Consider the following 14,455-nt stretch of genomic DNA (forward strand, 5'->3'; position numbering starts at 1 on the left):
GGCTCAGCAGCACACCCACTCCAGTTATATACCAATTATTAACGCCTGGGATCTCGAAAAACATTTTGTGGAGATAGAAAATTTTTACTCGCCTAACCACGCCGTGCATATAGTTTTGCAAATGCAGCATGCAGCCCGTTTGCCACAGGACTCGTATGTCGCTCTAGACCTGCTGGCGTGACAAATCAACCATAAATTATGCTGCAGTGTCTGTAGATCATCATGCTATGTGCTCACAAAGGTAATATTTAGGGCTCCTGTACCCCCGGACTACGAGTCGGAGTGCTCGGTGCCGGTGCGAACGGTTGTTCGTGCACGTCTTCAGCGTCTTCGTTAATTTTTGGCGCATCCTCAACCTTTTCTACCGTTTTAAACCCTGCTGCAATTTTCTCGGATACTGCATCATCCCGATCACCTTTGAGAGAATTCAAAGCGTAGCAGGTGTAATTCCATTGTTTCTCTGTGGCACACCTATCAAGGCGTTGCAATAATCGCTCTTCAAGCTGTTTGATTTGCCTCTCTTTCGTAACATATGCACTAATGTACTTGACAATGCGTTCACCGGCAGCGTCGGACAGGTCGGTATCTACAGACAGTCCACTTAGAATGTCCAAGAACGAATTATAAATAGCATTGTCCTTTGTACTGTACTCGGCAAAGAAAACATGTGCCAATCGCGAGATCTCCTCATCCTTCGACTCCAGCGCCCTCGCCATCCCCACAATCTGACCCTTAACCTTGATCTGTCCTTTCAAAATAAGGTTGGTTAGGGTGGTCATTGCCGTGCGCTGGACTTCCTTGTGCGGATCGCTGAGTCTTCCGTACAGAAACTCGGTGTGTTTGTCGATCAACGGATTGAAGCACATGGCCAAATCGCCCATCGCCACAACAAGGTTCGCCCTGATAACTGGTCGGGACGATCCTTCGGCGAGCTGCATCATCAACGGAAGCTGTTTTTCAGCAAATATGCTGCTCACAAGCATGAATTTAGGCAGCGACAGCGACAGACAGATACCCACTTTTTCCGAATGAGGCGTTCCAACTTCTGTGGCGCAAAGATCGACAACCATACGTGCATACAGCCCTAGCATGGCGCGATCGGAGAAAAGAAGCTCCCTTTCTCGTATTTCTCGTACCGCTTCTGAAAAATCGTCTTCCGTGCTGCCACCAACCATTTTGAGATCGTCTTCTTCACTGTTATCGTTCGTTTCGGTGTTTTTGGCCAAGGCTTCTTCCCGGAAACGGCGTTTAAACATCAACTCGCTACGATCCAAGTCGATAGCAAGATTTAGTGCTATCTCTCCTGCCACAAATATCTCCTGGCAGAACAGCTGCTGTTCCAACTCAGGGTCGTCAGTCTCCTTACCTGCTTCATGAAAGGCCCGGAGTAGAGTGTCAAATACCACAACGGCCTCTTCGCAAAGATTGTTGATAGTGCGAAGAGCAGCCTGAGCAAACGCAAACCATTTTTCATCCGGATTCGGTAAAAGCAGAAGCTCGCCAAGCTTTTGGAAGATCTCGTGGCTAGCTTCGAGGCGGGCAGGTGGCGTCGATTGCTTCCATTCTTGCTCAGTCTGGAGCCTAGAAAGAATAATCGCAGTGTACCTGGCCAATTCTATGTCAATTTTCGCCAAATCACCAAGCCCTATCTCTACGAGTACGTGGGAGCCCATCCGAGCGTTTTCAGGCTTGTCTTTGGCTAGCATTCCCAGAATTATGGCTGCACCTCTTCTGCGTTCGGGAGTGATCGACGGCTGGTCACTGCCATATATGCGCCAGAGCAAAGCGACAACCGGTGGGGTGATCGATCCGCTCTCTTCAGCAAGAGAGAAAAGCTTCTCCAAAGAAGAAAGACCGTTCAAATCGGAACCGATCGCCAGTTCAATTAGATTACCCGCCACATAGAGGGCAGCTTCATGAAGTGCCAACGCTTGGGGCGGCGTAAAATACAACTCTGTGTACAACCAAACAAGTTTGTTCAAAACTGCTGCATCTTCATCATTGTTGGCTGTAACCCACACAAGGTGAACGCTAGTGCGTATACCCTTGTCAGCCTCTTCAACGCCGTACATTTTGCAAACGTAAAAGAAGTCCATAGCATCAATCAGATCCGCTTTAGATCTCGAACCGAGCAAAGCGTATGCAGTGTCGATGCAGTCGACGACATGCTCAATGAATTTCACAGCATCTCTGTGATATTTGATTTGAAGCTCTAAAGCCGAAACTACCTCCGAAGCTCGCTCGGCGTTCATTGGCAGGGGGTCCTCACTTCTCAGAGTTTCAACTTCAGCCTCAGCATCGACCTCTGTTACGTCCAACTCTGGCTCAGATTCTTCAACCATAGAGGTATCCTTGTCTTGCGAAACACTTTCAATGTCATGAGCAGTCTCCATACTTAAGTTGATAAGCTCCTGTGTACTCTCCTCGATAAAACTCTCTAGTTCATTCTCAAGTTTTTCAAGGTTACTCCGCCATGATGCCAAACACAAGCGACCATTTCCGAGGCGGAACGGATGGGTCTCGACCAAAGCAGTCATCAACCGGAAAGCATTGCGGCGTACCAACTGAGATCGGTCCTTGCACTTCATCACAGCATGAGCAGATATCTCTGCTCTCAAATGGTTGATCCGCAATTGCGAGTTCACTACCAACGTGAGACATTGTACCGCTTTAGACCTAACGAAGTGCGACACGTCATTCGTCCGAGTCATAACTAGTTCCATCAGCTCCTTGATCTTTTCTAATCTGCTTTCAGCATCTTCAGCACTGGCATCTTGTGATAACAAATAGATCACGACGGTTGTCAACACCTCGACAACTGCCGACCTTAATGGCTGACTATTAGAGTCGCCGAATGAAATTATCTCCTTCTGCTGCTCAAGAATAAGATCGGGTGCTGTGCCAGCCAGCTTGGATATAAACGCAGCGACATTCTTCGGGCCGGTGTCTTGATTCGTCCAGTCTTTAGTCAAACTTTTTAGCATAGACTCAAAAAGAGCGCGATGGTCGTATTGTTCTTTTAAAACAACAATGAGCTCAACAATCACTTCCGCGATATGCTCATAATAACACAGGAGCTGAACGACTTGGAGCTCGACGAAAGGAAGCTGTGATTGGCGCTTAATACCAATGCAAATCGCCTTGATAGCATGGCGCCGCAGCTCTGCGTCCTTCGCGACAATTTCATGCTCCAGAATACGCATCGATGGGCGCATATAAAGAATAGCAAAAGCGTCCCTCTCTGTGCGCGTCGGAAGAACTGCCTCCAGGCCAGAAGAAACCACTCTAGTGAACGCGGCTAAAATCAAATTGCATCTAACACCGACAGGTCCAGCTGATCGGGGACGACGAGAAAGTGATTCGGCAAGGACCTCACTACCTTGTTCGCCTCTTGTTCCTGGTAATGCCGTTACAGGTGATATTTGTTCCTCAGCACGACACAACAGCCAGTGAGCCTGAAACGCGTATTTCTCCAGCATTTCACGTAACGTGATGAGCCTGTCGGTATCGACAGCCGCCATTGCTTCTCTCAAGAGTTTAAGCGAAGAGTCGAGGCCAGAGATAACCAGATCTACCAATTGATCTTGATCTTGGCTCGCGTCGCCATGGAGATCTAAAACCGCCTGCCAGGTATCCTCATCAATAACCATTTCTGGGTCAACAGCAAGCACTTCCACTATATGTTCCAGAGCAGTACTGGGCGTGCCAACCAAACTATCGGCATTATCCATAAACTCGCGATATGTTTCCGCGAGATTGAACATTGTAAACAAGCGGAGGATGCGTGGGCTTGCTTAGTCATAGAGGAAGTAGAATGCCTATTAAAATACCTAAGAACAAGTCGTCACTATGGGTGAAAAAAGACGGACCAGCGTCAATTCAATAAAATAAAAACAAGTTAGATGTCTCCTGGGTTTCCTTTCAATCACGAGCACGAGCGTAGCCTTTGATGAGTATCTTTTTGACGCCCATGTGCTTCTCTTCCAAAGCGGCCAGTAGATCGCGTAGTACAATAGCCTGTTCTTCTTTGACTTCCTTGAATCGCGTGGTTTCGGACTCTCTAGTGCGCGGGGCAGGCGCCGCATGAGCAGCTCCCGCGGAGCCTCCAGATAGCCACGAGTATCTCTTCTTACTAGCTGTCATCATTAATGCGGTATCATTGGCCGCCCTGTGCATAGTTTCCTCCGACTCTTTCGATTTCGAGTCTCCTGAAGATCCAATTCCCATTGATATCTTTTGCTGCTGGTGCCGCTGCTCTGCTTCTTTGTCTTGGTGAACCAGCTGACGCAACGCGCGTCCAACCGTACTGGTTTGGTCGTTTTGAGAAAGTCTACGGTGCCGTGAATACAGTGCGGTGGTAGTCAAAACCTCCGCGATCCACTCTTCACAAGCCGCAGATAACAAGCCAGCCACTTCGGGGTTCTCTGAGTCGAGCAAGGGTCGCAGTCCTTGTTCTTTGGCGGTGCGTTCTACCAGCCGGCTGAGGTTTGTATAGTCCAAAAAAAGATTGTTTACGTCAACAACTGGTTGAGCTGGTGCGCCTCCGGCGGCAGACCCGTCGTTGTTGAGACTGTTGCTGAGGTGTGATGTCTCCTCTTGCAAATCTACACCAGCTGACAACAAGACATCGGTGAGTTGGTCAGGATCGATGCCACTTAATCCACTGCTGCCTCCACCACTGCCTGCTTGATTTCCACTGGGCGTTGCTGTCCCGTCGTCCCGCATTCGCTTTTGTGGCCCCGAGGCCATGGGCATCTGGCGTTTCGACATACTTAGTCACCAGGCCTTGGGGGGAAAGAAAATAGGCGGTGGTATTTATACGGACATGTGCTGGGTACGGGTTGTTCAAATCCTCGGTTGTTTCGAACGGTTCTTGTTTCTAGCCTGATTTTAACTGAAGTTTTATTCAAAAGACGTAGTTTAGCACTCTTGGGCAAACAGTTCCTGTAGCAATCGCTGTGTTTTCTGCCGAGTTTTAAAGTTTCATGCTTACTCAATTTTTTTTTCATACTGCTCTGAAAATCTCAAAAAATGCTGGTCTTTTCAGGTGAAGACCATTTTAGACAGCGTTTGACGCTGGCCACGCTCAGTGGAACCCCGATCAAAATCACAGGTATCAGACCCGACGACATGAATCCTGGTTTGAGAGACTATGAGGTCTCTTTCCTTCGTCTTCTCGAGGCTATCACCAATGGATCCGTCTTTGAGATCTCTTATACTGGTACTACGGTTATTTATACTCCAGGACTTATTATTGGTGGTACCCACACTCACAACGCGCCATTAACACGGGCTGTCGGGTACTTTATTGAGCCGCTGCTTTGGCTTGGACCGTTTGGCAAGAAGCCGTTGACCATTACTTTAAAAGGAATCACAACTGCACCTTTAGACGCGGGCGTCGATGCAATCCGGACAGTTTTGTTCCCAACTCTTGAGAAATTCGGTATTCTAGACTCCGAATTGCGTATTGTAAAGCGAGGATCAGCTCCCAAAGGCGGAGGAGAAGTCATTCTTCGCATGCCTTTCCAGGTATTACAGCCATCCACAATCCATGCCCAGAATCTGATCCAAGTGAACAAGATCCGCGGTATTGCGTACTCTACCCGCGTCAGTCCTGCTTCTGTTAACCGTGTGATTGAAGCCGCCAGAGCTGTGCTCAAGCCTGCCCAGGTGGAAACGTTTGTCTATTCTGATGCTACCCGTGGAGACGAAAGCGGATTGAGCCCTGGTTTTGGTATCACATTGGTGGCTGAAACTCGCTCTGGCTGGCCGGTGGGAACTCAGGCAGTGGCCGACGCTGGTAGCGTGCCCGAAGAACTCGGTGCGCAGGCAGGTCGACAGCTACTCACTGAATTGGCCATGAGAGGTGCCGTCGGACGGCTTGAACTCCCACTGGTGCTCGTCATGATGGCTCTGGGCAAAGAGGACGTTGGTAGACTCTTGATTGGCAAGCAAATGATGGATGCCAGTACTGTTCAGCTTTTAAGAGAGATCAAATCGTTCATGGGCACTCAAGCCACTGTTAGAGAGGAATCTGATGGGTTGATGCTGACCATCAAAGGATCAGGATTTGTCTCGGCCAGTAAAAAAATTGCATAGGGTGTTGTCTTATTTTATTTGATTATTTAGTATCAGCTAGCCGGTTTGGACTGCCCAGCCTGCGCCTAAATACTGTGTCTATTTTTTTTAAAGTGACTAAGTGCATGCTCGCTGCCCGCATCAACAGAATGCAACCGGCGATAACTGTGCTCACGCACAGCTGTAGTGATGTTCGCCACCCGAGTGTGTTGTTACAGACCAAAGACGGCAAGAGATATATTTTTGGGCAGTTGGGCGAAGGCTTCCAACGGTCTTTGGTCCAGCACAAGACTAAAAGCACCAAACTCAGTGGAATCTTTTTATCGGGGTCTTTACGCTGGTCCCAGGTGAGTGGATTGCCTGGATATCTTCTGTCTTTGGCAGAAGTTCATAAAATATCGGAGATCCATGGTGGGCTGTATGAAAAAACCAACCGAATGATTGCAAGCTGGAAGCACTTTACTTTCCATACTCCGCTTGATCTGAGCCCTGCCAGTCCAAGTTCTTTCCGAGACGAGAACATATCTGTGGAGTCTGTTATTCTAGGTTCTAACGGCTCAGAATCGGCTAGCTTTATTGTGCAGTTACTGCCGAGTCGAGGGAAGTTTCTTGTTTCTAAGGCAAAGGCTTTGGGCGTGCCTGCAGGGGCCATGTACGGAAAATTAAGCAGCGGAGAGTCTGTGGTAACTCCTGAAGGCCGCAAAGTCGAGCCCCATGAAGTTGTAGGCCCTTCGCCTACACCTTGTCGGGTTCTTATACTCGATCTGCCTACTCAAGGTCATGTCCAGGCAGCTTCAAATCACAAATGGGATTTACAGTTGAAGCGCAAGCGTGACGGTGAAAGTGAGTACGATGTTAATGTTTCCGGAATTTATTACTTTTTAGGCAGTGATGTCAACGTCAACAGCGCTGATCTAGCGAGCATTGCCGCTAAATACCCCAATGCTCACCATTTTGTTTCGCATCCGTCCACCTCGCCGGATTATATGACATTAACGAAGCTTCTCAAGCTCCAAAATGCTTTGAGGCAAGTTATTCCCGATTCTGTACCTCGCCCGTATGAAGCAAAAGCCCAAGCATTGTTACCTGCCCCGTTTATTCCAGTCAAGCAAAACGACGTAACTGGATACGCAACTAGTGATTCTGTGAAATATGTTGCAAACGAGGGTGAGGAAGAAAATGAATGCTCTCCCAAAAACAATTTAAAGGATACTGAACCAACCGTGGTAACTCTTGGCACTGGTTCATCTGCTCCATCCAACTACCGAAACGTGTCAAGCACCCTAGTTCGAGTCCCGACCACGAATGGTGCGAGAGCATTGCTTTTTGACTGCGGTGAAGGAGCACTCAACACTTTAAAGCGGCTGTATGGCCCAGATGGCCTGCGCAAAAGACTTCACGAAATCGATACCGTTTACATCAGTCACATGCATGCCGATCACCATCTTGGCCTCCTAACTTTTATTCGTCATTGGCAAGCCGAGAACAAGGGCTCCTTAAATTTGCTGGGTCCTGCAGCTATCTACAAGTTCGCTTCTGCTTGGGAGAGTATTGATGTCGAGGAAGTGGATCTCAACCGACTCAACTTTGTTGATTTGGAAAGTTTCATTGTGGGCTCAGGATACTCAAATAAGGATTCTGACCGGAATTTACCGACTGAAATCTTCCAAAATCTAGGTTTCTCGCTCCAAACATGTCGTGCAGTGCACTGTGATAGAAGCTACAGCTGTGTTTTAGACTATGATTTGCCAGATGGCGAGACCTTCCGCGTAGCCTACTCAGGAGATACCAGGCCAAACAAGTACTTTGCTCAACTGGCCAGAAACTGTAATGTTCTCATTCATGAAGCTACTCATGAGGATGAATTGCTCGATGACGCTATTGCAAAGAGACACTCAACAATTTCTGAGGCTTTGGGCGTAGGTCGAGACATGATGGCAGAAAATATTGTACTCACACACTTTTCCCAGCGATATCCGCGGTTAGCCTCTGTTCAAAACCTAAACTTCCCAGCCCCCACATGTTTTGCTTTTGATGGGCTTCACATCGCCGTGTCAGGAATGCGAAAACTGCAGGAAAGTATTGGTGCGATTTCTGATGTGATCGCTCGATTAGATTTGGAGGAAGAGGGAAGCAAGTGAATGTGAGATTATGTTAAATTATATGCCGGATAGAGAGATAAAATAGAATAAATGATATGCATGGACAAACGAGAGTGTTACTCGTCGGAATGTTTCTCGTCACATTTTCTGCGGCGAGGACAGTATGGACAGAGATCGTGATGGCACCTTGCGCAATCGAACCTAAGGGCGGGGTATTCAAAGTATGCACATTGGCAGCACATCCACTCCACTATTTCCAAATCAGCATCTGCGATCGGCGCAGAACTATCCTGATACACCGGGTTTGAAATGGTCGAACCAATGTCGTACTTGTCAATTGTTTTGCAACTCATTGGAAGGTTGCGAACTTTGAAATGTGAAGGTTGACTCCGTGGGGTGATAATTGTCTGGAGGGGAGATGTATAGTTGGTGGTCATGAAACACTCTCACAATACAGCCTCTATTCGGCAGAGCTTTTCGGTTCAACAATTTATACCAGAAACAAGAACTTTTCGGGCGTTGGCTAACAAGAGAGTAGCTGTGTTACAGTTTCGATTTTCTCAGGCGTCTAGGTGTCAGCGGCTAACAACGAGAGTTAAAAAAATATTTTGCCCAAGCAGAAATTAAAATCCAAACAAAGGAACGATTGGCACCAGGACCTTGCTGTTGTTATCGGCTGTATATATGCGCCTCCGAAATTTGGTATCTCAAGGCAAGCAGTTAACGACATGAGTTGGCGGTTATAAGATTGCTTGGTTGATGCATGCATGTCTATGCAGGAAAGTTCACATGCATGAAAATCGACCGTCGACTCGGGTGGCAAGCTCGCGGAGATCAAAACATGGGTAGATCCCCGTTAGCGATCGTTCCACCTCTTGTGTCCTGGAAACGCCCGAACACCAGGTTGCCAAAGTTTACTTGGAGCCTCGAGCGCTAAGATTAGCACACCGACTTTTCAAATTAACGCGAATAAGAACATATTACTACATAGAGATTGTTCTACCGCACGGAGTGGCTTCTTTCCCCCTAACCTTGAAAGATCTGGGACCCTTGCTGTCGCTGGGAACGCATGCGTTCAGGCGGGTCTGGTGATGGAGGCCCACTTATTGGCATCGGCTGAACCTGCCGATGGTCCGGAGAAATATGTTGCTAACCTAGAGTGTAGAGTGTGTATGTGCAAAGGTATTTGAAGTCAAATTCTCGACTGAAGCCGTGCAGCCTAGCGGGCTTAGACAAGTGCATGACTCTAAGCTGTAAGTGAGCCTCACTCGGCCCTAACCCCACGGTGTGGTGACGGAGTTCTCCCGAATGTTTTCTGGGTGCTAATTCAAGTCAAAAAAATCCTCGGAAAATGGGTCGTATATTCAAAAGATTTTACTATGTAATATACATCAAGTTTTGAGCAAAAGTTTGCCAACCCCTACTCATAGTAATGCTTGATTTCGAACAATTGCATCGCTTAGTTCGAAACGATTGGCAGCGGGTACCCTTAGAGGTCAAAACCCTTTTCCAGTGTCCATTACGATGCAGGCCAGAGCCATCGGAATTTACTTACAGTTAAGGCCACAGGTATTCACAGGTGATGGCTGGATACTATGTCCCGCCCGCACCTGTTGGCACCCAGTAGCTTTTATGCTCCCAAAGAGCGGCGTTCGGTCGCCTGTGCATAGTCTGTAACGAACTCGTATTCGCTCCAATGTAGGGTTAATAGACACTTGGCAGGGCTCAACAAATATCGCTTTAGTATGCACTGACCCCTAACCTCGCTAACGCAGCTTCTATCTGCCCAGTACGAATTACTGGATGTCGGAATAATTATCTCCAATGCCGATCACTCCACCAAGTCTGTAGCCTGCAGTCGACTTCGCTCGGCTATGTTAGATTGTGTCCTGCGAGAACTCGTTGTTGAGCCAGCTGGCATTTATCTATTAATATTTATTAAGCTCTTTTCGCTTTACGGCGAGACGGCCAGCTGAGATGTAACTCCCGAGGTGCCTTTCGTGCTTTCAACATGGCTATAGAATGTGACCTACGATTTATTTAATGCGCTCAACGATCGATATAGGTCGTTGCTGTTGTACCTGTGTTTGGTGTCTCATAGGCTTCCTCTTGTGCTGCTATTTTTTTGTCAAAGATTGAGCAAAGTGTCGGTAACTTCCCCTAAATAGCCCTTTCTGACTTTGAGTAGTCATCTATAGTGGACAGGCCCAACCCCATCATTGTCGCTGACATATACGTGGGAAAGCAGGTATCCGTATCCATCACAACATGTCGAATTTTCTAGAGGAAGACGACTCCCCATGGGGTCAACATGTGCCTATATCGACGACGCTAGGTGGTGGAGCAGCCCCATTTGAGGACCATGCTCAATCGCCATGGGGGGCGGCTCTGTCAGAGGACGAAGATAAGGCTGGTTACGACAACCCTTTTGCGGCTCCAGCATCGTCAATTGATGACCCATTAGGTGCTGGCTTGAGCAGGGACGAGCAGAAAGATGATCCACTCTCTATGCTAACTGCGACTTCTGATGGTCCGTCAAAGCACATGCATTTTGTCCAACAGAAATCACCGTACGGCGATTCCGAGATATCGACAAGCTCTCAGAATGAGGAGCCCAAATCTCCACAGCGCAAAGCAGAACTGCCGCGAAGAACAAAGGGAAAGGCTTTGCAGAAGAAGGTCATTACCATCGACCCCTCAGATAGCCAGGGGTCCGAAGCCAATATTGATCCCCTTGGGGCATCGATGCTGGGCACAGCACCGAAAGATAGAAAATTGAAAGACTTTGACGAGGTTCCACTTGCGAATGTTGATGAAACCGATGAAGTTCGGCTCGCAATGTCTCAAGTTCATGTGACAGATACCAAGGAAGACGCGGAGGTGGCCACTGCGGCCCCCGCTGCAAAGGCAGCACCGGCTCCTCAGGCTCTCACCGACCCTTATGTACTCGAGAGGCCACAAGCCAGTTTCACTATTCATGTTGGTGATCCTAGTCGTGTTGGCGACCTGGCCAGTGCCCATACGGAATACACGGTCTCGACCACGACCGACTATGCCAAATACCCTCCAGACTCTGCTGTGCAAAGACGTTATAGGGACTTCCGCTGGCTTTACCGTGCATTGCGGCATAATCATCCTGGTGTGATTGTGCCGCCCCCTCCCGACAAGCAAGTTGTTGGGCGGTTCAACGATGAGTTTATCGAGAACCGCCGGCTGGCTCTAGAGCAGATGCTTCGCCACATTGTCCGGCACCCGCATCTTTATGCCGACGATGATCTAGAAGCGTTTTTAACTCATTCTGACTTCTCCGAGTACTTGAAAACACGTATTATTACCGAAGATGAGATTGAAGCTGTAGCGTCTTCTGGGTTCATGTCGTCACTTTTGGGCAGGATCGAAGAGCCGGATATCTGGTTGCAAGAACAAAGAGCACGCCTGGATCGCATCGAGCATGATTTACGGACTACCTACCGAGTTTACGAATCGCTACTCAACCAACGCAAGGAGCTGAGTGATGCCCTGGATGAGTTTTCGAATGTGACGTCGGCACTAGCAGTGCTTGAACCTACCAAACGCCTGGGTACTGTTTTACAGCACTTTGCCGACGTTCACGAGAAGATCGCGGCCAACATTGCCCGCCACCGGCAGCAGGAGATGTTGTCGGTTGGCAACCAGTTGGAGGAGCAGCTGCGTCAAGTCGGCAGTGTTCGGAGTGCGCTTGATTCACGTCAGCGAATCACCGCCCAGGCCCAGGCTGCCCAAACCGATGTGGAAAAGAAACAGCAGGCTGTTGACAAAATGATGCGTCAAGGTCGTACGCAAAATGACCGTCACGAGGTATTGGTGCAGGACCTGGCCCAGGCCAAGCAAAAGTACGAGGAGCTGCGGACGCAATCCAACGAGGTGGCTAGTCTGATTGTCAAAGAATTAGCAAGCCTGAGCTACCAGAACTTCACGGATCTCCGCAGTTCCATTGAACTGCTGGTCGAGTCAGGAATCGAAGTCCAGAAAGAGGCAATCGAGACATGGGAAACCTTCTACTCCCGCTGCTTTGCGTCCCCTTCCAAGGAGGCTGCTCACTAGTTCTACATACATTTTTATTCTCTACTACCATCTGGTCTCAACAGACGTCAATTAATCAGCAGGCCAGTATCCATCATGAACGACATCGATGATGGTTTGATGCCTCTTCAGGTATTTACAACGGCAGCATCGCTGCTTGAACTGGTTGATAGTAAGTTTTTTTACCTGGAGGGTCAGTATGGATTGCGACTAACTGTTCAGAAAAGGTGACGCTGTCGCTCAGAAATGGCCGCACGTTGTTTGGTGTGCTCAGGAGCTTCGACAGCTACGGAAACCTCGTAGTTCAAGAAACCGTGGAGCGTATTTATCTAGAGGGCAAATATGCCGAGGCAGACCGAGGAGTGCTTATCATCCGAGGTGAGAATCTCGCTCTTCTGGGTGAGATTGACCTGGCCAAGGAGGAGGAGCTCGAGGCCAAGCATGCGGGGCTGGAGAAAATCGACTTCGACCAAGCGTCTGACGAGTTCGCCAAGCGTGATGAGAAGCTGAAAGAGGACTTTCTCGAAAAAGAACAAATTCGTTTGCAGGCTGGCCTGTTTAGTAACCTGGTGGCAGACCACCCTTACCGCTTTTAGTGTAGGACATATTACGGGTTTTTATTTAGACTAGTTTGCTGCAGCTTGCCGTTTGTGGTCTTTATGAGCTCTTGCTGAACCGCTCCCTTTCCCCTCCTTTGTGCTCATAACTCCCAAATCGTGCCCTCGAGTTTTCGCTTATTCAGACCAGTGAAAAATGACGGTTGGACGAAGAGACTTGCAAAAGTTTCTTGGCCGCAAGAACTTCAAGGGCTACTACACCAAGAACCCCCTGGCAACTACGCCTGCGTATGCCAAGTTCAATAACCGTAGCAGCTACCTGCCTGCGTGGCCTATCAAAAGCTGGCACCGTCAGGGAAAGCGGTTGGTCGACTGGCCCCAAGTTTTCGCTGCAACCAACTGCGAGCCGACAAACCAGCCGTTTGCTGAAAACAAGTACACGCGATCCAACCGCCTGATTGGCGCGGATCTCAAGGCCGCGTTATTGGCCGAGCTCTCGAAAGGAGCTACCTCGCAGCAGCTTTCTTTCAAGTACGGTATCGCTGTGCCCCGAGTTGAGGCTGTGATTCGACTTAATGAGGTCCACCAGGATCTTGAATCAAAGGTAAGTTTTCGAACACTATTATTTTATATTTTGTTCTATTGGCTGTGATGTTTGAAACGATTAGTCTTTAAGACACACCCATGGTTCTAAATAACCCTTTCTTCCTGAGCATACTAACCAGAACGCAATCACAACCGAGATGAAGAAAATGGCCCGCCACATGCGAGCCATGTTTGATGAGATCCGTACCGACCAGAACGGTGTGCCCGAGCGGCCCGTCGACGATCTGACGGAAATTCCTATCCCCAAAGAAGTCCAGACCCAGCGGTTCCAGTCTATTGCCGAGAGCGAGCCCTTTGGGCCTGTTGATGCTGCAAAGATTCTCGGTATCGAGCCTGCCGCCGTGACCCTGGAAAAACTGACCCAGGAGGGCGATCACCACGCCGAGGGATCAACCAAGAAAGAAGTGTCTTTCATTGCTCCACAGCTAGAGGGCGAGCGCTCACTGTTCAGATTCACAGATGCCAAGGTCGGTAACGTCGGTTACCGCTATGGTGCCAGCCGTGACGACCGTAAACATGCTCGTCGGGTACGTTTCTTGCCCAACGGACACATGACCTACCCTCTGCCCGAGCACTCATAAAAACATTGTATATAAATTAAGCAGTCCCTATTGCCATATCCCCAAGACTGTCTCCTTGGACTGTGTATTGATAGGAGTTGAGAATGAGAGCCAGAATGACAGCGACGATTGCGAACACCCAGAAGATGTCTGTATTACTGAAACGGGTGCCCAGGTTCCTAAAGCCCACTATGGCATGGATGTAGTTGTAAAGGGCCACTAGAGGTGTAATGACAGCGACTGCAGCGAGGGCAAACACCATTGCGAGCTCAAACGGAGCGGTGTCGGGCTCCGACGAATCGAGGCGACGGAAGTACACCGCGGCTGCAGCTAGCCCCAGCGCCAGAGATGATCTACATAAATTGAGAAAAGTGACTTCTAGCGCTAGAAAGTCTCGGGCCTGCGTCACGTCGTTAGTTATTCTGACGTCCGACCAGGGCCATCGAAAGAACTCGTGCAGCTCCCGAAGGCGCTCCATTGATGAGATAAG

At 48.9% G+C, this 14,455-nt stretch overlaps 8 protein-coding genes across 8 annotated transcripts; 5 read left to right on the plus strand and 3 right to left on the minus strand.

The window, feature by feature from the left end:
- Positions 1-248: 248 nt before the first annotated feature.
- On the minus strand, positions 249-3,764 carry B9G98_00333 (Condensin complex subunit 1; the record flags this gene model as incomplete). Its single annotated transcript, XM_024806891.1, has 1 exon — positions 249-3,764. The coding sequence occupies one exon, from the start codon at positions 3,762-3,764 to the stop codon at positions 249-251; it is 3,516 nt and encodes a 1,171-aa protein (XP_024662659.1).
- Positions 3,765-3,921: 157 nt separating this feature from the next.
- On the minus strand, positions 3,922-4,770 carry B9G98_00334 (Transcription initiation factor TFIID subunit 4; the record flags this gene model as incomplete). Its single annotated transcript, XM_024806892.1, has 1 exon — positions 3,922-4,770. One exon carries the CDS (start codon positions 4,768-4,770, stop codon positions 3,922-3,924), a length of 849 nt encoding a protein of 282 aa, XP_024662660.1.
- Positions 4,771-5,031: 261 nt separating this feature from the next.
- Positions 5,032-6,099, plus strand: B9G98_00335 (RNA 3'-terminal phosphate cyclase-like protein; the record flags this gene model as incomplete). The annotated part of the gene is made up of 1 exon (XM_024806893.1): positions 5,032-6,099. The coding sequence occupies one exon, from the start codon at positions 5,032-5,034 to the stop codon at positions 6,097-6,099; it is 1,068 nt and encodes a 355-aa protein (XP_024662661.1).
- Positions 6,100-6,227: 128 nt separating this feature from the next.
- Positions 6,228-8,219, plus strand: B9G98_00336 (Ribonuclease Z, mitochondrial; the record flags this gene model as incomplete). The annotated part of the gene is made up of 1 exon (XM_024806894.1): positions 6,228-8,219. The coding sequence occupies one exon, from the start codon at positions 6,228-6,230 to the stop codon at positions 8,217-8,219; it is 1,992 nt and encodes a 663-aa protein (XP_024662662.1).
- A 2,229-nt stretch (positions 8,220-10,448) lies between these two features.
- B9G98_00337 (Vacuolar protein sorting-associated protein 5) lies at positions 10,449-12,263 on the plus strand (the record flags this gene model as incomplete). The annotated part of the gene is made up of 1 exon (XM_024806895.1): positions 10,449-12,263. The coding sequence occupies one exon, from the start codon at positions 10,449-10,451 to the stop codon at positions 12,261-12,263; it is 1,815 nt and encodes a 604-aa protein (XP_024662663.1).
- A 75-nt stretch (positions 12,264-12,338) lies between these two features.
- B9G98_00338 (Sm-like protein LSm1) lies at positions 12,339-12,838 on the plus strand (the record flags this gene model as incomplete). The annotated part of the gene is made up of 2 exons (XM_024806896.1): positions 12,339-12,414; positions 12,465-12,838. 2 exons carry the CDS (start codon positions 12,339-12,341, stop codon positions 12,836-12,838), a joined length of 450 nt encoding a protein of 149 aa, XP_024662664.1.
- Positions 12,839-12,995: 157 nt separating this feature from the next.
- Positions 12,996-13,986, plus strand: B9G98_00339 (37S ribosomal protein S35, mitochondrial; the record flags this gene model as incomplete). The annotated part of the gene is made up of 2 exons (XM_024806897.1): positions 12,996-13,403; positions 13,525-13,986. The coding sequence occupies 2 exons, from the start codon at positions 12,996-12,998 to the stop codon at positions 13,984-13,986; spliced, it is 870 nt and encodes a 289-aa protein (XP_024662665.1).
- Positions 13,987-14,002: 16 nt separating this feature from the next.
- On the minus strand, positions 14,003-14,443 carry B9G98_00340 (hypothetical protein; the record flags this gene model as incomplete). The annotated part of the gene is made up of 1 exon (XM_024806898.1): positions 14,003-14,443. The coding sequence occupies one exon, from the start codon at positions 14,441-14,443 to the stop codon at positions 14,003-14,005; it is 441 nt and encodes a 146-aa protein (XP_024662666.1).
- Positions 14,444-14,455: the final 12 nt, after the last annotated feature.

The sequence above is a fragment of the Wickerhamiella sorbophila genome (genome assembly GCF_002251995.1).
Source record: "Wickerhamiella sorbophila strain DS02 chromosome Unknown contig1, whole genome shotgun sequence".
Lineage (NCBI taxonomy): Eukaryota > Fungi > Ascomycota > Dipodascomycetes > Dipodascales > Trichomonascaceae > Wickerhamiella > Wickerhamiella sorbophila.